The sequence below is a fragment of the Larus michahellis genome, chromosome 1, assembly GCF_964199755.1.
Source record: "Larus michahellis chromosome 1, bLarMic1.1, whole genome shotgun sequence".
In the NCBI taxonomy this organism is placed as follows: domain Eukaryota; kingdom Metazoa; phylum Chordata; class Aves; order Charadriiformes; family Laridae; genus Larus; species Larus michahellis.
Window position 1 is genome coordinate 191,549,845 of NC_133896.1, and position 24,136 is coordinate 191,573,980.

A 24,136-nucleotide genomic window follows, 5' to 3' on the forward strand; every position below is an offset into this window, starting at 1 on the left:
CTGAACATACTACAGATATTTATTGTAGAACTTACAACTGAAAAACAGAATCACAGAATCACAGAATCTCCATTGGAAGGGGACCTTCCAATCCTTCATTGGAAAGGACCCTTAAGATCATCGAGTCCAACCAAACAACCTACAGTCTCTGCCACTAAAGCACACCCTGAAGTGCCACATCTAGATGTTTCTTAAACACCTCTAGGGATGGTGACTCAACCACCGCCCTGGGCAGGCTGTTCCAGTGCCTGACCACTCTTTCAGTAAAGTAATTCTTCCTAATATCTAATCTAAACCTCCCCTGCCGCAACTTCAGACCATTTCCTCTGGTCCTGTCATTATTCACTTGGGAGAAGAGGCCAACACCCACCTCTCTCCAACCCCCTTTCAGGTAGTTGTAGAGGGCAATGAGGTCTCCCCTCAGCTTCCTCTTCTCCAAGCTAAACATGCCCAGCTCCCTCAGCCTCTCCTCATATGACCTGGTCTCCAGACCCCTCACCAGCCTGGTAGCTCTCCTCTGGACACGCTCCAGCGCTTCCATGTCCCTCTTGTACAGAGGGGCCCAGAACTGAACGCAGGACTCGAGGTGAGGCCTCCCCAGTGCCGAGTACGGAGGCACCATCACTTCCCTGCTCCTGCTGGCCACGCTATTCCTGATACAAGCCAGAATGCTGTTGGCCCTCTTGGCCACCTGGGCACACTGCTGGCTCATGTTAAGCTGGCCGGCCACCAGCACCCCCAGGTCCTTTTCTGCTGGGCAGCTTTCCAGCCACTCTTCCCCAAGCCTGTAGCGTTGCTTGGGGTTGTTGTGACTGAAATGCAGGACCCGGCCCTTGGCCTTATTAAACCTCATAGAGTTGGCCTTGGCCCATCAATCCGGCCTGTCCAGGTCCCTCTGTAGAGCCTTCCTACCCTCAAGCAGATCAACACTCCCTCCTAGTTTGGTGTCGTCTGCGAACTTAGTGAGGGTGCACTCAACCCCCTCATCCAGATCATTGATAAAGATATTAAACAAAACCGGCCCCAAAACTGAGCCCTGAGGGACACCACTGGTGACCGGCCACCAAGAGGATTTCACCCCACTAATCACAACTCTCTGGGCGCGGCCATCCAGCCAGTTTTTAACCCAGCGAAGAGTACACTTGTCTATGCCATGATTTGCCACCTTCTCCAGGAGAATGCTGTGGGGGACAGTGTCAAAGGCCTTACCAAAGTCCCGATAGACAACGTCCACAGCCTTCCCCACGCACAGAAGGCGGGTCACATGGTCACAGAAAGTGATCAGGTTGGTTAAGCAGGACCTCCCCTTCCTAAACCCATGCTGGCTGGCCCTGATCCCTTGGCTACCCTGCACTTGCCGTGAGAGCTCACTCAAGATGATCCTCTCCATGATCTTTCCTGGTACCAAGGTCAGGCTGACAGGCCTGTAGTTCCCTGGATCCTCCTTCCAACCCTTCTTGTAGGTGGGCGTCACATTAGCCGCCCTCCAGTCATCTGGTACCTCCCCTGTTGACCAGGATTGTTGACAAATGATGGAGAGAGGCTTGGTGAGCTCTCCCGCCAGCTCTCTGAGTACTCTTGGGTGAATCCCATCAAGCCCCATAGACTTATGTGTGTCTAGGTGCAGAAGCAGATCATTGACTACTTCCTCCTGGATTGTGGGTGGGTTGTTCTGCTCTCCAGCCTTATCTTCCAGCTCAGGAGGCTGAGCACCCTGGCGATAGCTGGTCTGACTATTGAAAATGGAGGCAAAGGCGGCATTAAGTATCTCAGCCTTCTCCTCATCATTGGTTGCAACTTTCCCCCCCCGCATCCAGTAAGGGATGGAGATTCTCCCTGGCTTTCTTTTTGTTGATGTATTTATAAAAGCTTTTTTTGTATATTTACATGGAACGAAACACCCCATTGCCTGGGATTTTAATGCAGTAACACAATTTACATCTAATTAGCAGTAGGCAAATATTAGGAATATTAAGAATTTCCACAGTAATTAAGCGCATATCTTACAGTTCTGAACAAGCCACAACTGCTTCAGCCTAGAGAAAATTAAGATCTTTGGACTGTGCCCTAATCCATATATTTTGGCAAAGCAGTTTCCTGAGAATGAGATTCTCCATTTAATCTTCTAGTCTCTCAAAGCTGAAATATGAGTACTATTAACAGAATTTCCTTACCTTGGCATCCAGAAGGCACCAAGGGAGCAAAGAGTGTTCTACAGTTGTCAGACAAAGCATACAGCAACACAAAAGCAATTACAAAGGCAGTACAGAAGTGGAATGGAAGCATGATGGACTCAGTGTGGTTCAAATTACAAATTAACGAATTGCTGCATTCTAGCTTTGAGCTTAAGCTCCCAGATGGCACCTACTGACAGCCCCAAGAGTCTCATCTCTGATTAGGTCAGCAAAGCCAGTAACTTTATTAGCAACCAATATGGAATTGGATTTGTAGCTGAAGAACGAGCTCTCTGTTAGACAATGCTAGATACTTAACGCTTTCTGGTCAATGCCAGCAAGACAGACCTTAATGTTAATCAAATATCTGAGATCCAGCAACTTGTCTCTTCAGAAACCCAGGTCATGATCCCTTGTGATGAGACTCTAAGTGCCTATGGCCAATTCTGAACATGGGAATTTGGCTCCCTCAATTCTTAGTACTCTACTTAAGGGCATCAAAGAAAGCTTCAGAGTTCCTAAATGTTCTGTATGACTCTCTCAAGTCTCCAAATTCAAACTCAGCTTCTACACCCGTGGAGTTATAGGAACATTCAGTGGTTACACAAAACAAAACCCTCCCCAAACCCAAGGCATTTCCCCGCAGAAGTAAACCACATAAATGAAACAGACAATCATTTAGCACTGCCAGGAGGCCTGAGCAATTTTTACAATTCCATATAGCCATTTACACATATGCTTCCCAGTATAAATTTTTGCAAGAAACTAAGTTTAGGCTTCAAATACATGCCACAGTTTTATGCACTAATGATTCTATTTAGAAGACGTCAACACAAAACATATTTAAGCTCACCTACTGATAGAAGACGCCACATAACGGCAGGGGTAGCAAAGCAAGCAAACACATCGTCAGTACAGGAAAAGTGAGTGAGGTGGGGAAGGATCACAGACTGCCCACGGCATTGGCCCCACATGTACACCTGGCCGCTCTGGGTCTTGGCAGCCGACGTGTGAGCAGAGTGGCAGGCTGCAATCTCTATAACTCTGAATTTACAAGCAGACAAAGAAAAAAAAAAAGCAAGTCACTCTCATAAGAACAAAATGCAGTGAAGAAGCTCACTACTTCCTGTCTTTCTCTAGTGCAAAACTTTTTTGTAAGCGTGCATGCACTTACAATGGCAAGAATGTTTTCTGATCATACGCAGCAAAATTAAAAGGGCTATCAACGTTTCTTCAAATAGCGTGCATTCAGAAAGGTTCTCAGTGAAAAGGCATCTTGGGAGTGAGGAGACACAGTTGCAGCAGAGCAGTGTATCTGCTGCAGCACATGCTCTACTGACCCCCTCGGCTCCCTCAAACAAAGCTATGATGAGTTTCAAGGCTCTGAATGTCCTCGGTGGTGGTGAGCAGTGAGGCAAGTGGCTGCGCAAAGCTGTAGAGAACGGGTACTCGGAGAAGATGAAGAAGGAAATGAAAAGGTGTTTCCAAAAAAAAAAAAAAAAAAAGGAATTTGCATTTTGGTGTATAATTGAAAGTTAATGAAAACCTTTTTCCTGCTTGCCTATTGGTAACAGTTATAAGCCAACAATTTAAACATACTTCCTTCAATTAAAATACTGAAGTGTCATTACTCATACAAGTATTATTACTCACAGACTTGCATTTTGAAAATTAAAAACTAGAACCAAACAGCACTAAAAGCTGTTTCTAAGTGTATTTGTGTATTTTAGCTACGTTAGGCTATCTCACTAATCCTAAAGTTGATTTAGGATTTCATAACTTCCACTGTGTACGACATCATTACACAATCCACTGTTTTGCAGTCTGAACCACTGCTTGTTTACTTCTTTTCCCAGCTGCCTGGGGAAAATAGCTGGGAAACAACTTGTTTAAAGCTGGATGTACAAATCTTGCAGGCCTTTGTGAGGTAACATTGTCACTGACAGCAGGAATGCATATTCTGGCCAACAAAAGGGAAAGGCAGAATACAACATTAAAACTTGTATTGAAATGTGGTAACATTTTAACTGCAGCCAAAGCGTCTGGAAAAAATTCAGTTACATTTTAAGCAAAAGCAAAAAACACACATAAAAATATAGCAACATTCAAAAACAGGCCGTGTCTCATCACCAGAGAGGAGTTGCCTCTTCCTTACAATAAAGTATACAGACACAAGTTTAAGAGGGACATCTCACTTTTCTTATTATTCACAACAGGAGGCCAAAATCAAGACCTCAGTAGTAAGGAATAGATTCAAATTTCTGGTCACACATATGCATGGCTTTACATTAGCAATAGTACATTACATTACATTACATTAGCTGCCCACTACACATCAAGAACTTAGAGAAAAATATTTAACTTGTAAAAATCTAAGTTTAATTTTCAGGCATCAATACCAAGAACGAACTCCTCCCTTTCTCTCTCTCTCCCGGATTATGAGTCGGATTTAATAGCAGAAATAACACAAATTGCAGATGTCCACTCTTCACTTTTTATGTGTGTACTTCTTGTCAAAAGTAGCATATTAAAATACGATTTATATTCAGAGACAATAAAGCTTTTATTGTTGACTTCAAACAATGAAATTACACCCCTGAAGAGAAACTGCAATTAAGGCCTATAAAGTGCAGTGTGAGTCGAAGCAGAAAATAGCACATTTGGGCTCAGAACATCCAGTTTCTCGTTCACAAAGCTGGTTATGGGGCAGATTCAGGTACTTTCAGTGAAAATTCTGTTCACATTTAGCAGAAGAACCATTGCAAAAAATTATAGGCAATTTCTTCCAAAAAATAGATTAAAAATGCCATTATTTTCTGTAGCTCTTCTGAGAGTATGCCAACTAATGTCTGACTGCAAGGCTGTAAGTATTACCTGTCCTTATCCACAATAACTGTTGTAGGGTAAGGCTGGTTACTTTTATTCCCAGTACCTAACTGTCCATATGAATTGGCTCCCCAGGCATAAATCTGACCTTCATCTGTTAGCACTAACGTATGTGCATAGCCACAGGCAACCTATAAGGAATAATAAAAAGAAAAATCTCATTTGTACTTAACCGTAAGTTAATACAGATAGATACAAGTTATGCTATACATTAATGTCATTGATTCTATACCAGTGTAAGAATTACAAAAATTACAAATACAGATAAATTTATTAAAAAGGGAAGCAAAGAAGATGAGGTGACTGGTGACTTTGAGGAACAAACGCATCAGTGAGGAACCCTGCCAGGTAATCTCATGAGTACAGCAAGAGTAGCTAGAAATTGAGAAAGAAGGAAAGCTATATGACAAATAGGAACAGTATGCAGAAAAAATGCAGAAAAAGGCAGATCGTCTGTCTTGCGCTGACCTTGCTCTATGGGCAACTGCTCCAACATGAATAGCTTACCACTGTAAAAATAGGTGAGGTCTCCCTATCCGCTCCTCCCCTCCCTGACTGCCAGCCACACAAAACTGTCCCCTCCCTGTGCCAATGCTAGCGCTCACCAGACCCTCTGCTGAGATAACTGGCATCACTGCAAGCAAACTGCCCACAGCTGGGCCTGAGGACCACCAGCGCCCAGACAAGGTAAGCAACGGGAGTAGCCAGCCAGGAAAAAGAGGGAAGAGATTAACCTCTCCATCCTGATGGCAGCACACAATTGCGTCAGCTCATATCCTCTTGTGGAAACCCACTCGGTCCTGCTGAGCCGCCTCCTCAGGTACCCCACATCAGGTTGCCTGAATATCCCCTCTATAATCTATATATGCAGCACTTGCTGCACATGCAGATACACAGTGGCAAAATTACCAGCAACAGCCTTGCTCTGCATGAGTTAATATAACCTATTATAGCTAGACAGCTATCAATAACCAATTTATTTTTTTCAAAAGAAGCTCACGTATCTTTATATAATCTGCAAAGCAGATATGCCATAAATACATGTAGGCCGCTGACATCCATGAAGCATGTGATGTGCTTTAAATGAAATAAATCCTTAAGTTATTTACTGATTGAAGGTCTACAACTTGGTATTAATTGATATCAAGCAAACGAAGTGGATGGAAATAGCATCTAAATCGAACTTACTGGAGCACTCACTCTCTAAACAGGAAAATAAATACAGGAGAAAATAATATTCACTTTATTATGCTCTTCTCCAACTGCAGTTGTTACCAGCAACGCTACTGTCTACGTCCTAGCAACTGAACATAAACCTATGTAAATAAATTACTTGTACCTGCCCATGGCAGGGGGGTTGGAACTAGATGATCTTTAAGGCCCTTTCCAACCCAAACCATTCTATGATTCTATGACTTTAATTAAAAAGATTTATAAAACCCAGAACTTCCCTGAGTAAATGTAATAAGTAAGGTCCAAAGTTCAAAACACTCTTGTAAATTTTCACTAGGTTACAAACCCAATGTTTTCTAGCAGAATGTGTTATTTTCCTGATTGTATCCTCTATTTTTGACAAATCAATTAAGAACTTTCAGTATCAGTTCTCCAGTTGCTTTATATGTTTCTTCTCTTTAAGGTCCCTTCCAACTGTAACCTTTCTATGATTCTATGATTATCAAAGAAGTTACCAGTTCGCTAGTTACACTGATGGCAGTCAAGCTATTTGCTAGAGTGTAATAACCGCCCAAGAGGAAGACTAACCATGGAATCAGCCCATCTGTTGACCAAAACCAGTTGAAGACAATTTGTTCAGACTCCAAACACCAGTTACTCACTGCAGCTGGAGCGAAACTCTAAAAGTGATATTCAGTCTGCCAGAAAAGACAAAATGCTAAACTGCAGCATTTTCCCAGAAACAAAAGACAGAGGTTAATGAAGAATGGGGTAGCCTATAAAGACTTTCTTCTTTACTAAAATGACAGGAATTATTTTTTGTTAAGTTTCACAGGAAAAAAAATAATCAAACATGTTTAATGGCCTAGTCCTCTTTAAGGAAAATCCTGACCTCACTGAAGTCAATTGCAAAAGTCCCACTGAATTCCACAGGGTCACAGTTTCTCCCCTGCTGACAGAGGTCCATTTTAGGATACATGTTTTTATTCTGATAAATGGCACTTGAAACAAAGAGATGAAGGACTATCTCCTTTGAATGTACAATGTGCCTTAGCATATTTTCATCTGTTCCTGAAGGGTGTGACGTGGAGCATCACACGCACGTACCCGCTGTACGCGAATGCCTTGCAAAGCTGCTATTCGGCACGGTGTTGGCTGGTTGCAAACGCTGCCCAGTCCGAGCTGGCCATTGCCATTGTAACCCCAGACATAGACCTTAAAAACAGAGACAGGGATTTTAACTGTTTGCTACCATCTACTTCTTCTGAAAGCAATATAACTACTTCAGGCTTACAATAATAATTTTCTTCAGTATTTCCTGTCCCCCCCTCAGGATCTGTACTTTATACGTAGATACGCACAAACACACATATATACATACCTACACAAACGTACATATATACATACCTATATATATACAGACATATATATGTTTTTCTGTACCAGAAATTTTGTATGCTGCTTCTGGTTAAAATACCAACTGCACGTTCATCTAAAATTCTAAACCTCCATATTCATGTTGCTCTTCAAGAGTCATATTACATAATGCTACAATATTTTAATTTTTAATATGAAGAGTACAAAATAAGTGATTCATATGGCTGTTTCCCAGCACAGAGCAAAGTCAGCATGAATGCTTCCCCTTCTCAAAGAGCTGGTTTCTCATTCAAAAATCCTCTAACAGAAAACACACTAAAACAAGTACAAACTGGAAGCTATGCGCAACCGTTTGAGTAGGCTGTTAACAGCTCTATGCTGAGCATAAGAAAAAGGGAAAACATTGAGCTCTGACAATTTCAGTGACATATGTTCTACTGCAAACAGTCAATAACTACTTAGGTCTAAAATTGAAATACTTAGAGCGATGGAGCTAGAGAGGATGTAAGTTGCCCGAAATCTTCAGCTCATAGAAACTAAAGCAACAAGAGCACTACAACCTCTTTGTATCTTTGCAATGACAATAAAAAAAAGTACGAGATGGATTCAAGGGGTACTGCAGTAGAACAAATATATCCCATGTACTTTTATTTTCTCTGTTTTCTCTTGAGATAAAGTGTGTACATATGAGCACATATATATGTGCATAACAGCATTCACTAATTATTCTCACACCCTTGATACTTAAGATTCTAGTATAGACAATAATTTATTTTGCTACGAATGCTAAAGACAGCAGTGGGATAATGTATTAATCACCACTTTCAGTTTTGCCAGAATATAATACCAGCTCTAAAGATCAGTAAATTGGTGACACAAACTTAGTTATTTCTTACATATGAGAAAATGAAGCTAGCCTGAAATGCTAAGTATACATATATAGATTTGATATGATTTAATCCCCAAATTTATGAAAAACTTCTGACCTTCACAATGCTATTTTTACTTCAGAATTGTATTTTCCAGTAAATTTGAAATCTGATACCTGAATTCCTTCAACTCAAAGCCAACTTTAATAGTTGATACAAAGTAACAGCCGCTAAATTTTATGATAAATCTCATAAACAAAAAGCCATAACCCAAATACTAGTGAACAATTTTCCCTTTTTCACTCTTCCTCCTTTCTAAAGAAGAAACCATAATCAGCACAGATAGGAAGATGTGCTTAAGTATGTCAGAATATGCAGGACAATTTGTGACAATATTTTTTACAAGCAGTATAAGCAGGTAGATTTGAGGGAGTCTGGAAAGGTATACCTCTTTTCTGAGCAGTAGCTCATTGCTGACAGGTTTAAAATGATCTACATCCCATAATATTATAATAAAATAAAATTCAGTCAGAAAATTCACTTAAAATTTCTTACCTCTCCATTTTCCACCACAGCCATGGAGCACATCTGTCCACAGGCTATATTAACTACTATTTTATTTTGTAGGCAGCTGGTAACTCTTCGAGGGATTGGTTGATTAGCTGTTGAACCAGATCCAACTTGGCCTGAGTTATTATAACCCCATGTGTATACCTGTTGTAAGACAATTGTCATAAAAGAAGGACACACAACATACAGTTCAAAGTACGTATTCAAGACAGAAACTTTTTTACTCTATGCGTAAAAAATTACATTTTGAGATCAAGCGGGTGTATTCCTTTAAAAATCTAGGAAGATACATAGGTTTACAATTTAATTGTTTCTATCAAAAACAGGCCACTCATAATATTTATATATTCCATTCTTTTATGTTCCTCCAACCAAAGGTAAGAGGCAACATGACAGCTGCATTAATGCCGGAAGAATCCATTGCTAGTTTTCCAGAACACAAAGTAGAAAGGCTAACGACACAAATGGCACCTCAAACTAAGTGACAGAAAATTTTTTACTTTGGTGGGTAGAACTCCTTACATGAATATGATTTATATTAATGTCAGCTTTAATGCCATTAAGCATTTACAATAGAGTATAGCATAGGAAGGAACTGGCTGCCCTCTACCAGGGCAAGACACTATAATTTGCTATTTCAAGCAGATGTGGCACAAAACTCAATGTTCTGCATGCACTTCAAAGCAGCTAGATCCTGACAGGTTTTCCATTTTTATCAAACATTTGTGTTGCATCAGCACTGTTTGAGGATGGCGAGAAGCAAGGTCTAATGCTCTAGGTGCAGAATGTTTTCCTGTTTTTCACACACATGAATTTCATTAAGAGAAAAGCGAGATCTATTCCAGCTGTTCTCACCTCTCCATCAGATGTTAACACCATAGAATGATGAGAGCCACAGGCAACTTCAATGACTTTCTTGTTCACCAAGTTAGTAGAGACTTGACAGGGAATGAAACCATGATTTGTTGTACCATTGCCCAACTGACTGTAAGCATTATGACCCCATGTATACACTTCTCCTTCTACAATAAAAATGTAAAAAGCTGGTTTAAAATCTCTATTTTTGTAATGAGCACACAACACAAAATTACAAAAACTGAAAAGTCAAATTCAATAACAATATACATATTTAAGTGTACATTCATATATATATATATATTTATGCCCTTTGGGGTTCTTAAGCCCATGGACATACCAATGCCACCTTCACATAGCATTGACCACAAATCCAAAAGGATAGTATCACCGTGACATTAATAAAGGAAATCATGTAGCTAAAAGAAAGGAGACAGTGCAACAGAAGAGAGAAAAGGAGGAAATGACAGTCAGGAGTCCCCATTTCCATTTCTTTGATACTGAAAATCAATCACAATTTCTTGTCTATGCCCTGGCACTGTTTCTCACTTTGGAAAATGCAAATAACAAGTTTTCACTCCTTTACAATATACATGAAGATGCTTGTAAGAAAAGCGTATTATTACTTATTAATAGATATACTATTATTTACTTATTATTTAAACATACTATTCATGTCCTGTATTTTGAGAAGCATGCTAGTAAAATTAAGAATGAATGCAATGTCTGACTGAGTTAGACCGATGGTCCACTGAGTGTAAAATTCTGTCTCCAACTGACCATAGAAAAAAGCTACTGTTTAAGGGAAACACGAGCCTGGACACTTTTTGCAGTTCCCAAGCATTTACAATCACTAGGGTACAGACATTACCAGGTACTTCTGATCCCTTTTAATATACAGAATGTCTATCTCAATTCTCTCTCTTACATTACCAGCACAGACCTTGCACATTAGTCCAGACCTGCTGGACTAATTAAAGTGGACTATCTGAAAAAGCAATATTCAGATCATACTTTACCTTCTGTAGCAAGAACAACATGAGGGCCACTTCCATAACTCAGACAGGCTATCTTTTTGCCACATAGAGAATCTAACCTCCTTGGTTCAATAGTGCTCTGCATGTCACCTGTTCCCAAACATCCACTGCAGTTCATGCCAAGCACAAAAACCTGTTATAAAAAAATCACAGAATCATAATTTAGGTTGGAATGGAGGACCTCCTCCAAAGGTCAACCCCCCTGCTCAACAAAGGTCTAAATAGATCAGTTGACTCAAGGCCATGTCCAGTTGAGTCTTGAACACCTCCAAGGAAATGATCTCACTGCCCCTCCAGGATTTACCCACTCTCATTGTAATTTTTTTTTCCTAATACTGAATCAGAATTTTCCATCTTCCAGCTTGTGTCCATTGCCTCTCATCCTGTCACTATGCACCTTCAAGGAATGTCTGACTCCATCTTCTCTTTATCCTCTGATTGTGATAGGAAGCCAGTAATTTGATTGAAAATGTTTTAGCAGCTATCAAAATGATTAGGCATTTTTGCATGCAGCGTTTTCTAGGTGTACTATCATGGTACTGGCTTTCAGAATAACTTGATACATAAATGACTAAATATGTCATGTTCATACACACTCTTGGACAATTACCTCATCATTTTCAGTTGCATACAACACTTCATTACCAGCACTGCCAAATACACAGGCTTGACGAATTAACTTGAGCTCTTCTTGGGAACACAGAGAAAAAATTGGCCATTTCCCAACATCCAGCATCTTCAGGGCTGATAGTAATGTTGCCTTCAAGACCTGATATTATAAAAAATTATATCAAATACCTAGACAGAGAGAAATGTATACCTCTGCACAGTAAAAAGGGAAAATTTAGAGAAATATCACCATCTCCTTTTTTGACAACAAACCAGCATTTTAATTCTAGAATAATACTTGGAGGGAAGCTATTAAAATAAACATATAAAATATATCACGATATAGAAAGAAAGGATCAATATGCATGGAGAAAAGCACCATATAAGAAGTTAAATGGTGAGCTCGTATTTTCACACAACATAACAGCTAGCTTATAGAATTCACTGTACAGGATTCTAATATAAAGTGTAAAGTATACACTCAAAACATGAAAATAATTTGTTCTTTTCCTCTGGTGCTAAAATTACTGTTAAAGGAAGAAACCATAAAAAATTCTGCCCACGAATATACTTACCTTTGAAAATACACACATTTGTTTTCACGTATTGAAAATGGAAACTTGAGAAACTTTTTCCTTTCTCCTTTACTTCTGAAATTTACTTCTGTGTTTCAACAATTATTGAATCTTTGGGAACTTCCTAAGAATATTTGCATTTTATGTAAGTAGACATATAATAAATAAAAAAGATAACTGAACATTTTGCAGCTTATCAAAGGACAAATGACAAGTTTATAGTTAAAGGAAAAGAATAACAGGTCTTGCCAGACATTAAAACTAGTCAATCTAATGTCTGAATCTCACACTACATTTCTATTGCTTTAGCATAGCATAAATCAGAAAACTGTTGCAGTATCAAAATTTAATAGCAAGTTTTGCATGGAGCATGCATCCGATTTTCTTCAGTGAAACTAAAGCAGGATCTGGACATAAAAAAACCAACACGGCATTACTTGCCAGATCAGAAGGTAAGTAAGAATAGTTTTTGCCTATCACAGACATGATGTAGTTCACCACATAACAGCATTAGTTTATTTCTAGCAAGAAGCAGACTTACAAAATGATCTGTTACAGAACACATTTTTTTCTACCTCTGACTGAAACAAAGACATGAATAAATTCTAGTTTGGAGTCTGAAGCACGTTCTGTCAGTGATAAGTGTATTGCTTTTTTAATTAGTATCACTTACTATGAAAAAATGTACACAGAAACATAGATCACATTTGAAACTACAGAAATAAACCCTAAATTAACCTTGAATTAAAATCTCCAAAGAAATAGCAGTTAATCACACATTTCTTTATAATCTATTTCTGAGGAAGGGAAAGGAGGGTTGTCATCTTCACTAAAGAGAAGTTGCGGTTTTGATCACACCAGTTCTTTCCCCACCTTCTCACACCAAGTAACTGAACAATTTCAGCCAAATTTGCAAGTGAAAGGGAAGCAGATTCCGCTAACAGAATCCATTTGGCAGTAGGCAGCTGGACAGTCAGACATGTATGTTATGAAATAAGTCAGCAAGCAAGTAGGTCCAAGCTAGTCCTAGCAAATGCTGTCCTCCATGACACATAGCAAGGCTGTAAGAGATGAAGGACATGAATCCATACGGAATCAGGCTTCATTCATCTGCTGTTTGCAGAACAATTTGTTTTATGTCAAGAGGTTAGCATCAATTCTATGGAGGATTTTAGCACTTTTAAAATATGATAATGAATACTGAAAGCACCACAGACTACTCTTCCAATTGCATCAACAAAACTGCATCCCACTTTTGATCAAGACTTGATGAAGCCTGGGGTTCAAAAGACAGTCAGGGTGTCCTTCAACTGTACAGATTCCCTTACTGGAATAACATACGGGTTTCTTTAAAAGGTGGGCTCCATATTTCAAGTGCATAGTGGGTCAGAACCCATGCATCTTAAATAAAAAAAGTTTTTTTCTGTATCCTCCTTCTACAAAGCACTCAAGTTCTACCCTCATAATTAACAAAAAACTTCAAACAAAGAAACCAAAAAACCCCCCAAACTGTAGCATTTCTTAACACTAAAATAATGCACTGAAGGAAAAAAACCAAACTACTATCATAAAAAGCACCCAAGGAAACACTTATGATACTGATTTTTATTAACATAAGAAATAACAACAAACTTTATCGTACTAAAAAATATCCACGATCTAAATCCTGCCTCTGGAATTATTAGTTACATTCAACTCAGTAAGAGATATTCTCTCACCTTTCAAGATTTTCTCCCCTCCCACATTTCTCCATTGTATTTTGTCCCCAAAATATGAAAAACAGCTTGAAGTATCAGTCTGCAAGTCAGAATTTGAGATTTCATATGGTTCAGCTACATAACCCAAAAATGGATCAGTTTCACCTCAAGAATTCCTAAAACTTGTATGCTTCATTTGACCTCAGCAATCAGTTTGAAAGCTGTTTATTCAGTTTAATTTGTTATATGAATCATCTTAAAAGGCATCATCCTTACACTCAAAATCTGAATGATGTTTGATAAAGTTTTACACAGAAAGTGTTCAAAGAAAATAAAAGAGAAAAAATGGGAAGAAGTTTTTTGCCTCAAATTATGCTACAAAGTTAATTCTAACTAGTTTATGTTGTTGAAATATTAGGCCAGAACATGTAACTTCAGAACTTAATACTAAATTAAACCAAAGGAGCAATTCAACTTAATTAAAATGAATATATCGCTCTTCTAGTATTTTGTGGATCATATAGGCAACATTTCTTTTACTAGTATCATTTTTCTACCTATAGCTTTGGGGTTCTGTTTATCTTGAAAGCTACTAGCATCTACTAAGCTACTGCTAAATGCAACAAAGCATTTCCCTTTGAGTAGAGCAGTATGGAATTCTCAATACAAAATCACACTCTGACCTTGACACTGACTCCTTGAGAAGGAGGAGGTTCATCCTCCATATGGATTTGTGCTTGTGTCCCCCTGCAGAGAGAGAACCGTGGTTAAAATCACCATATCATATTGCTGCAACAATATTTTACAGCACTATACACGCTTAATATTAAGCCAGAACTATTTGCTTCTGTGGGGTGAGAAAACGAGAAAGGTCAGTCAATTTTGGTTTTATATTAAATTATACGGTGACCAGTAGACTCTGCTCTTCTGTATTCTTACGTAAAATAATAATTCTTGGACAAAACTTTTTTTTTGTTAAGCAAGTAGTAAAATTAATCAGAAAGGAAGAAGTTTTATTAAACACAATACTCCAATGTCTTTTTATTGCAGTAAAAAGAAATTTATAACCTTGCTGACATAATTTTTCAAGATATTTTTTCAGCAAACAAACCCCACACTGGTCAGAGCTTTCTATTTCTGGCTTAAGCCTTCAAATGCTCTTTTTCAAGTTCCATTTTGAAAACCAATGTTAGAAAAACATTTGGGCCTTTACAGGTTTACTGAGAATTGTTAAAATATTCACTCTGCTTCGGAAAAACATTGCCAACTCTGTAAATCACTTCTATAATTTCTAAGATGTGTATTATCAATAGAAAGAGATTTTCAGATCAGATGTTTCTTCTATCCTTCAAATATTTCCTAACATAAAGCCATGTAACTCCATTTTCAGTAAAACTGCAAAAATGAGTAAGCAGCTCTGAAGCTCTGCAAGCTTCTTTTACTCAACAAGTGAGAAAGTTGAACACATCATTTCCTTTGAGGTACACTGGTTCAGCCAATGCTAAAAATCTGCTTACTTTTCACCTAACATTAAATGTCTGCAAAAACCTGACTACAGGCAGAATAACATGCAACAAACAAGAAGCTCCCATTTTATTTAGTTACTTTTCAGAGGAATACCGCACTAAAAGAAGTATCAAATGTAGTTTTACAAAACTACCTAACTTAGTACTAAACATGCCACTTATGTAAGACTTTCATGCCGTAAGACTGAGGCCAAAGACATAGAATATGTGAAATTCATATGATTTGAATATGATGTTATTTACTGAATAAACAACAATTATTTTTATTTACTGAAAATGAATAAAAACCAAACAATTGCTGCAGCTTAGCTATACTGAATATACACACTGTTAAGCATATGCTTTAAGAAAACACACAAATCTGCATACACACAGTGTATTGTATACACTCAGTCTGAGACATTAAATGCTAAATTCAGCTCATGTGTGAAATTCCAGCTACTCTCTTGTCTGTGTTGACTTTGAGCTTAAGGCTCAAACACACAACCAAACTAAAAGAGCTTGAAGCTACGTTATATTCCCTTCCAACTAGGAAAGATGAAAGGGCTGATTCAGTTGCCCACACATTAGCACCTACTGCTATTTGAGATGACCTTGGGGATCCATGACACCAAATGGTGCTGACAGATATGAAACTGGACCTACAAGGTATCCATGACATGCTGATTTCTTATTTTCTTCAACATACATACTTGTTCAAACAACAAGAACGCAACCAGTTGATTTTGTGTACATCATCTCTATTTAAACTAGAAGCAACTCGCCTAATTAAGGCTTTTGGCACGACCCCGGCCTGAGCAGGACTGTACTACTGAACTGCAGTTCTGAAACACTTTATTTCAAGTATGTGAAACAGATTATCAAGGCTATCCAATATTTCGCAGCATCAATTTCCAGCACTCCCTAGCAATGCTGATATATGTTACCCACTTCTTGGCCGTCCTTAGCCAACACTCAGCCCACAGGGCTGACATGTCCCCCAAGGTAATCACCATTAACTATGAATTTTCTAATTGAAATAAATGTAGAATTCTTTTTTTCCTTCCTCAAGCCATTTGATACATAACTGTTACCCACGATTCTTCAAGTTCTAATACTTCAAGTCAATTGATTCTTTTTAGACAAAAGCATAGTGTGACTTCAACAGCAGTTTATTTGTTAGTATAAAGAAAGATACGTTAGGATCTAACCATCTCTGTTACCTAACAAAAGCTTCTCCAGCTCACTACTTTTCAGTCCCAAACATGCTGACAATTTTGCCCCAGCTCTTCAGGAACAAAGATCACACACACGTCCTCACAACTCAAGAGTTACAACATGTTTTATCTTATGTATAACTAAGAGAAAATTACCCTGCAGCTCCATTCTTCGAGCTGTTCTGCAAACACAGGCACCTTATTTCTGAGCAGCGCTACAGGAGTACATGGGATGGTTCAAATTACACCAGTTTATTCTTTTATTCAAATTCATGTGTTCTAGTAAAAGTACATACTGACTGACACATGTCTGCATCTGCACAGGTGTTCTTTCTGAAAACCTGTAATTGCTTTACGAGTACATATTCACCCTGGGATCCTGAAAACAAAGACAGACAAAAAAACCCCAATCTATTATTAAGCCTAAGAATCATTCTTATCTGTATACCTTTAAAATAGTAGTGATGATTCGTATTTGCCTACTCTTAGGAATTTTCCCTCCAGAAAAATAACCATTGTATATACAGAGTGAAGCAAAGAAAAAACAGTATTGTCATCAAAAATTAAAAGATAAAAACCTGAGTATTTGAGTACTTCAGGTACAGAAGAAAAACATACCCTAGCTATTCCAGGCAAGTTATTGGGGTTGTTAATCTATTAAATCTTATAATGTGCATATAATTGCTAAGAAACCTTGCTTTAAAATAGCTAGCCACCACATTTTTTAAAAAAATGCAATACTTACTTTAGAAAGTAAAAAGGTAAGCAAGAAATATTTCTCATATATTAGAACTTTACATATATTTTCACTAGCTGTTTTTCAAAAAAAAATCTAAAGTGCAGATCAAAAGAAGAAAACGTCATTGTTATAAACATCTATTTCTTGAGGAAGTACGCAGCATTTTAATACAAAAATATTTATAATAAACTTGCACAAATCTCTTATCTGGAATCCAAGTACAATTAATAATCTGGACAGCATACTCTGGCAGTCTCAGTTTAGGTCTTGGAATTTGAAAGTTCTGACCCTGGTTTTGGTCCAACCATGACAGGTCTTTGGGTAAGGCACATATGCTTCTGCAGTACAGATAAGATTGAGTTAAGGAACATAAATACTAGTTCTAATAGCCAAGCTCTATTAGCAGTCTAAGACCATTAAACACTAAATATTTAAACGGGTTCACTGACTCATTTGAATATAAACATACTTGTAGATTCCCTCTCTAGGAACTTGGCAAGCAATCAAAAATTTTCAGAACTCCACTTAGTATTTCCTCTCACTTAATTTATGAATTTCATCTGCTGAATCAAAGGTCTGTCTGGAGCTTCTTCCCCAAGGACTCTAACCACAGTCTTAGGAAAGATTAGGCGGAAAAAGTCACAGAAAAAAGGGACTTGCTGACACCCTTAGGAAAGGAACCTAACCTTCTCTGGTAGTCTTGATTTCTCAGCCATTCACTACCAGAGTAGTCATGAAATGATGTTAACTGGTCCAAGTGATCTTGCAGGAAAGGACAGACCAGTAATACTGTCAACAGCCATTCCTACCGAACAGGTCACATTCCTTTTCTAGGAAGACTATTTTCAAAATTATCTTCCTTCTTCATGTACAGCGAAATGTCACTACTCCATCCAGTACTGACAATAAATTGACAGAGCTCAGCTTGTCATTCATTCTCCCATTGATGCAGCATTTTCCATTACTAAGAAATTGCAGACCTTGAGAAAAAGTAAGTGGTGGTTTGAAGAACTGCTATCTCCAACTAAAGCACGGTTATCTCTCCTTCCCTTCTTGCTTCTCAACACCAGACTGTGACTTCTCAGCTCCTGATGCAAGCCCCACTGCCTGCCTACTAACTGCAAGAGCAAGTCTACAGTTTAGAGGCTAGATCCAAGAAACGCTGAAAGACTGGAGTATTTACAGTCTGAAAAACTGACATCCTTGACCTTGCAAGGTAGGTAACTGCTACAGAAGTTTCTAATTGAAATAATCTGAGATAAGACAGCTTTATCATCTCAATTTCCAGAGACAAAACTTCAGCCAAAAACATCCTGTTCACATGCCACCTCTCTTCTGGCATGACATCCAATTTCACATGTTGGCTCCAGGGATGGACCTCCAGCAAGTTTTCAGAAGTTCATCTATGTGCAGTATGCTGTATTGGAGCTAGATGCTTGAAACCTATTCGCAAAGGCATTTTTTTTCAGTAACATCATCACACCCAAAAAGAAATTGGTTGCCAAGAACAAAAGCAGTGAAGGATAAGACGCAAACAACACACAAAAGAAAACATGGGCACTGGAAAAGCAAGGAAGATGGTGGGAATACTGTTCCGCTACCCATGCTTAGCACCATCCTTCAATATAGGTTCAATACCGCTGTGATAAAGAGCAAATATATGAGGGAAAAACATTTTGAAAGAAGCAAGAAGACAGGAAAGAAAACAGAGAGCATGATTTTTCAGCTCTCCAATGATTTAAAAATAAGTGTTAGGGTCTGGTGTGAAATTTCTGCCCTAAGCGACAAAATTGCTTTGAAAAAATGTACCTAGATTCCTGGGACACCTTCCCCCCACCTCCAAAAAAAACCTCCTTGGGGTTTTGGGCTAGCAAGACAATCCAACTAATTTGATTTTTATAAAATCATCTAGGACTTTTAAAAGTCCTACCTGATGGTAAGACACACTGCTCATATTAAATTTCTTTATTTCTCCCATTCCTATTCCAATTACTTTTTTTCCCCCTTAGGACTGCTGTCTATCATCATCATTGATGTAGAATGATGTATTGTTTACCAGTGAGCAATGTGAGTGGAAGTGACTGAAAAAAATGCATCAACACCCACCAGAGAGACACTGTTCAAATCAGAAGAAAAAAACCCTCAAATTCTTTTCTCATTCTACAAACCATATAGTCACCCTGAAAAAATAATTTCATAGATTTGGCTATTCATCTAATTGACTGAAAAACAAATGAAGATCTGAACAAAGCAACTAACAACTAATAAGAAAGATAAACTATATAACAAACTAATGAAGGCCAGAAATACAAAGACTAGAAAATAGTAATGAAGTTTATACTAAAATCATGCCTCTAATAGACTTACTGAACTGTCAAGGTCAGCAGCTAAAAAAAGCCACATAAGAAGGCAGCAATCAAAAAATATTTTCACTTAAAAATATTTACACTGCTTTCTACAAGTGCAAAAATACCTTTTGAAGGCAATCAAGTGTTTCAGATCATGGAAACAATGCAAGAACTTCCTTCAAAGCTGAAAAGCATTACAGGAGGATGCTGGAGTCATTTTCATATAATCGGTGGTTTACTTCTGCAGTAAAATTAAGCAAATATAATGAGCATTATTTCCAGACTTTGAAGTTTATTAAAACAATCAAACATTTTGTTAGACAGTCTCTTGGGAACAGGATGTCACTCTTGTATCTAAATCTAGCCTAATGTAATCTAATCTAGCCTAGATCTAACCTGAGATGTTAAAGGAAAACATTTCTTTGCATTTTTAATGTGGTTGATCCAAGATTTTTAAAAAATTAACTTGAAAAGCTCTTTTTCTTTGCTGAATTGTTAGCAAAGCTCTAAACATGCTTCAGTTCCTGTAATCCATCCATACATACAAGCATAATAAAATACAACTGATGCAATTGTTAGTTCTTGTCTATTTAAAATGCTACATAAAATTTAATTTACCATATAATTGATTTGGTGGAATTGAAACTTATTCTTCATTTTGACCTGTTGACATTAAGAGTTCAAGGAACCAGCTTTAGGGAAACAAAAGTATTCCAAAGATTTGGTTTTAAAAGAACTTTATTAAAAATATTAACAAGGTAACAGAGCAAAATAATTCATAATAATGCAATATATATGTGAAAGAAACAGCTATTATCTTTTTATAAACTTAAAGAATCTTAGTACAGAAAAAGCTTTAAGAATTTAAGAAACACTAACAGGTCATCAAGTTGTTCAGGATAAACCATGTACAAGCTTCAGATGTTATGTGACACTGCACCTGCATGTGGGTGCCTGACTGGACATCAGTTCCATGCCACAGGAACAGCACGTCTGGGAAGAACCCTTCTGTTATTACTTTATCATAAATACTACATTGCATTAACAGAAAAACAACACGCAAATGCACAGTTTTTGTTTTGCCCCCTCTAACTAAATCTGACCTAGCCTAAATTACTAGCACTCTGCAGTTACCTGATCCAGCCAAACATTGAGCCATGTATCAGGTCTAGCTCTTGAGTCTTTGACTTCATCATCTGCTCTAGCAGTTAAAGAAGAAATATTCACAGTTTCTACAGTTGTAACCTTTAAACACTTCCTCAGATGTCCAAGGAAGGTCATTCTAGCCTCATTTAGACTAAAAGCTTTAATTTATAAAATGTATCTTCTAAAACTTTTTAAGCCTTAATAAAAAACCTAAACATAAGCATTACCAAACCACACCTGGCTTTCTTTTCTACATTCCTTCCTTACTTCAGTTTAGCACAGTTTTTCTGCACATCAGAGCCTTGGTCCATGATTAAGGGCTCTGGCCTACAGCTAAGAGGGCTATATGTTGGGTCACCAAGAGAAGAGTTTTTTCAAGATGATGTCTAGCACAGTTCCACCATGAATATGGCTGTAGCGACGCTTCCCCGTAACATTGGGCACTTGCCAGAGCACTTCCCATGAACCTAGCACACAACACCTGGGCAGGTGGGAGGATGGTGCAATCTTTGCCTGACACAAAGTCAGAATTTGCCTAGGTATATACATCAAACATATATATAAAAACCCATGTCTGAAAAAATATAAAAATATATATATATATTTACACACACATGACAGGCATCATATACCTGGTGCTGAGAATTCTGATAGTTTAAACCTTTACAGTTATAGCTGTCTGCATAAAAAGATACCATATGTTATAGAAAAGAGAGATACAATAGTAAATAGAATATGTATATGAAAGAAACCTTAGCCCACTTCCCCTATGAATAAATGACTGTGTAACTGTCCACTTGGGTGTTTCTTTACCAGTCTTCTGATACTGGAACTGACCAATGTTAAATGGCAAGGGTATTGGATTAGACATAACCATAGAGGTTTCCCAACTCTTAATAAATAATTAAGAGACAAAATATAATTCTTTGTGGTATAAGTTTAAGCATCTAATATTACTAATATTAAACCTACCCACTGCAGCAGCCTCTTCCAAACTGCAACAGATCATATGCATCGTAATGCCAAGGCTGTTTTACCTCAACTTTATCACTCAGTGGTCTTACTTCTATTCTTGTTTTTACTTACACGATTAAAGAAGCTTTGAAAAACAATCGCCAAAACTCTGAATTACTTTTGTCAATTCTCACTCTAGAACTGCACAGTATCTATTTCTCTTTGCTTATCCATCCTTTTTCTAGTCTTTATTCCTAAAATCCTTTTTGAGATGGATAAAAGTTATTTTCAATAGACCTTTTCTCACTTTTTGGATATGAATTCCAAATCAATTCTACCTTTCGCACAAAACAGCTTCATACCTTCTTTGCTTCTCGGGCCCTCAGGACTCCAGTACAACTAACATTACTAATTAATCCTCTTGATTTTTCAAAGTTTGCCTTTCTAAAATTGAGAATTTCAAACCTGTCTCTGATTAGTCCTCTATTTTATTTCTATTTATTTAACCTAATTAAAAATGTGATCCACTAACAAACCAGCTCTTCTCATAATTTTTCACACTACTTAGCCAGAGCAAGTCTAAAGCAATTCAGTGTTTATCTGGTAAGAACGACTGTATCACTGTATGTCCTTCCCAAATGATATTATCTGCATCTAAAAAAGAAATCCACCTGCAACATAATTCCTGATTGTGTATCTCAGTAAGTTATATCCTTATCCAAGTCAAACTCTTGTGAGCTATGTCAGACACCATCAAAAGCTCTTACACTTTTCTCAAAGCAATGATGCGCTTGACTCTTTTTTTTTATCCACACAATCTCTTCCTGTTACTGTACAGCCCATCACATCACTCACATCCCATGTCATTCTGTCACATTTATTTCCCATATCTAGACAGCACTAGCTCTCCTACCACAAACCAGGATGATTATTTCTCCATGCTTCTCTTACCCCAGGTCTGCTTTCACATCCTTCAACCTTCATTCAGCCCAAATGGTTTCTGATGGTGCATAAACACAACCATCTACAGACCTTACTCGGTTAATAACCAGGAGTAAAATCTCTCTGCCAGTTACAGAATCATAGAATTTTCTAGGTTGGGTGGGACCTTTTAGATCATTGAGTCCAACCATCAATATAACGCTGCCAAAAACCATCACTAAATCATGTTCCTCAGCACCACGGCTACTCGTCTTTTAAGTACCTCCAGGACTGGCGATTCCACCACTTGCCGGGGCAGCCTGTTCCTCCTTAGTTGCGCCCTCTCTTTTTATCCGCCAGTATTAGAAATTCCATCTCCACAAGGAGATACAATGCAAACCTCCCACAGAGTAACCATCCTTCATTTCCCAAATATTCTTTCTCTGCCTTAAAGCCGTAACTGGCCATCAAGCCAAGCTGGTCTATTGTACTGAGAGCCTCACACCTCTGCACGCTCGTGGACACAGCTCTCCAACGCTACACGAATTTAACTCCTGACAGAAGTTGCAAAACACCCCCGTTATCAGCCATTTATAAACCAGGTGCCCGGGAAAGGTAACCCAGGAGAACACACCACCACACGGGCCCAGAAGAGGCGACAGGGCCCTTCCCCGCCCCTCCCCTCCCACACCCGCGGGTGGGGCGGCCAAACGGCGGCAATGGCGAAGCACCGCCGCCGGGCCCCTTCACCGGCGGGCTCCGACCCCAGGCTCCGGCAGGCCGCGGGCGCCGAGCCGCCCCGCCGGCGGCCCGCCCCGCCTCACGGCCACAACCAACGGCGGCGGCCGCTGGGCGGGAAGCGCCCGCCCGTCCCGACCCATCCCTCCCGGCGGGGCGGGGCGGGAACCGCAGCCAGAGCCCGGCGTAACGGTCTGAGCTGCCGTTCGGCCCAGGGCAGCGGTGCCGCTCTCCTCAGCAGGGCTCTGCCCGCCGAAAGGCGGCGGGGGGTGGTTGAGGGGGCCGGCGGCGGGCGGCGATCCCCTTCCTCCGTAGCTTACCTTCCCCGCAAGCGGCGGCGGCGGCTCCTCCTCCCTCCAGTGAGGCAAGGGAAGATACCGCCGCGCTCGGGCGCCTCCTCATCGGCGCAGGGAGGGAGGGAGGGAGAGGGGGAGGAGGGAAGGGGGTTAGCGCCTCCCAGGGATCCACCTACTGCAGCAGGAGCCGGGAGAGCGGCGGCCCCGGTCCTACCAGCGGAGCCGAGGTACGGCTGGTGAGAAGGCAGGCCCGCGGTCTGGGCCCTGGCTGCGGAGCGGCTTGGTGTCTGGCAGAGAATGATCCTCTCCCGCCGGCATGAGGCGAAGAGGCCGAGAGAGCCCCTTCTGAGGCGGAGGGAGGCCAAGAGACCCCCTTCTGTATCTTCCCTGACAAGGCCCGTCTCTTTGGGTGGCGCAGCTGCTTTGGGAAGACTCCAATGCTCAAAGCGA

General features: G+C 39.4%; 1 protein-coding gene across 9 annotated transcripts in view; it reads right to left on the reverse strand.

Moving 5' to 3' along the window:
* The window catches only part of LOC141734238 (RCC1 and BTB domain-containing protein 2), a 35,179-nt gene extending 11,366 nt beyond the window's left edge, over positions 1-23,813 (reverse strand). For 3 of the 9 annotated variants that reach the window (XR_012584479.1, XM_074565729.1, XM_074565774.1), the window contains exons 1-10: positions 23,711-23,801; positions 19,757-19,872; positions 14,506-14,569; positions 11,552-11,710; positions 10,924-11,074; positions 9,905-10,071; positions 9,035-9,193; positions 7,341-7,448; positions 5,049-5,191; positions 3,028-3,218 (exon numbers count right to left, since the gene is read on the reverse strand). Coding sequence is in view for 7 of the 9 variants with exons in the window: in XM_074565729.1 (XP_074421830.1) it covers positions 3,028-3,218; positions 5,049-5,191; positions 7,341-7,448; positions 9,035-9,193; positions 9,905-10,071; positions 10,924-11,074; positions 11,552-11,710; positions 14,506-14,547 (1,120 nt within the window). In the remaining 2 variants the exon portion in view is untranslated. Of the gene's footprint in view, positions 1-3,027; positions 3,219-5,048; positions 5,192-7,340; positions 7,449-9,034; positions 9,194-9,904; positions 10,072-10,923; positions 11,075-11,551; positions 11,711-12,125; positions 12,250-13,843; positions 13,923-14,505; positions 14,570-19,756; positions 19,873-23,710 lie in introns of all 9 variants that reach the window. The other 6 variants (XR_012584480.1, XM_074565735.1, XM_074565745.1 and 3 more) reach the window with 5 other exon arrangements.
* Positions 23,814-24,136: the final 323 nt, after the last annotated feature.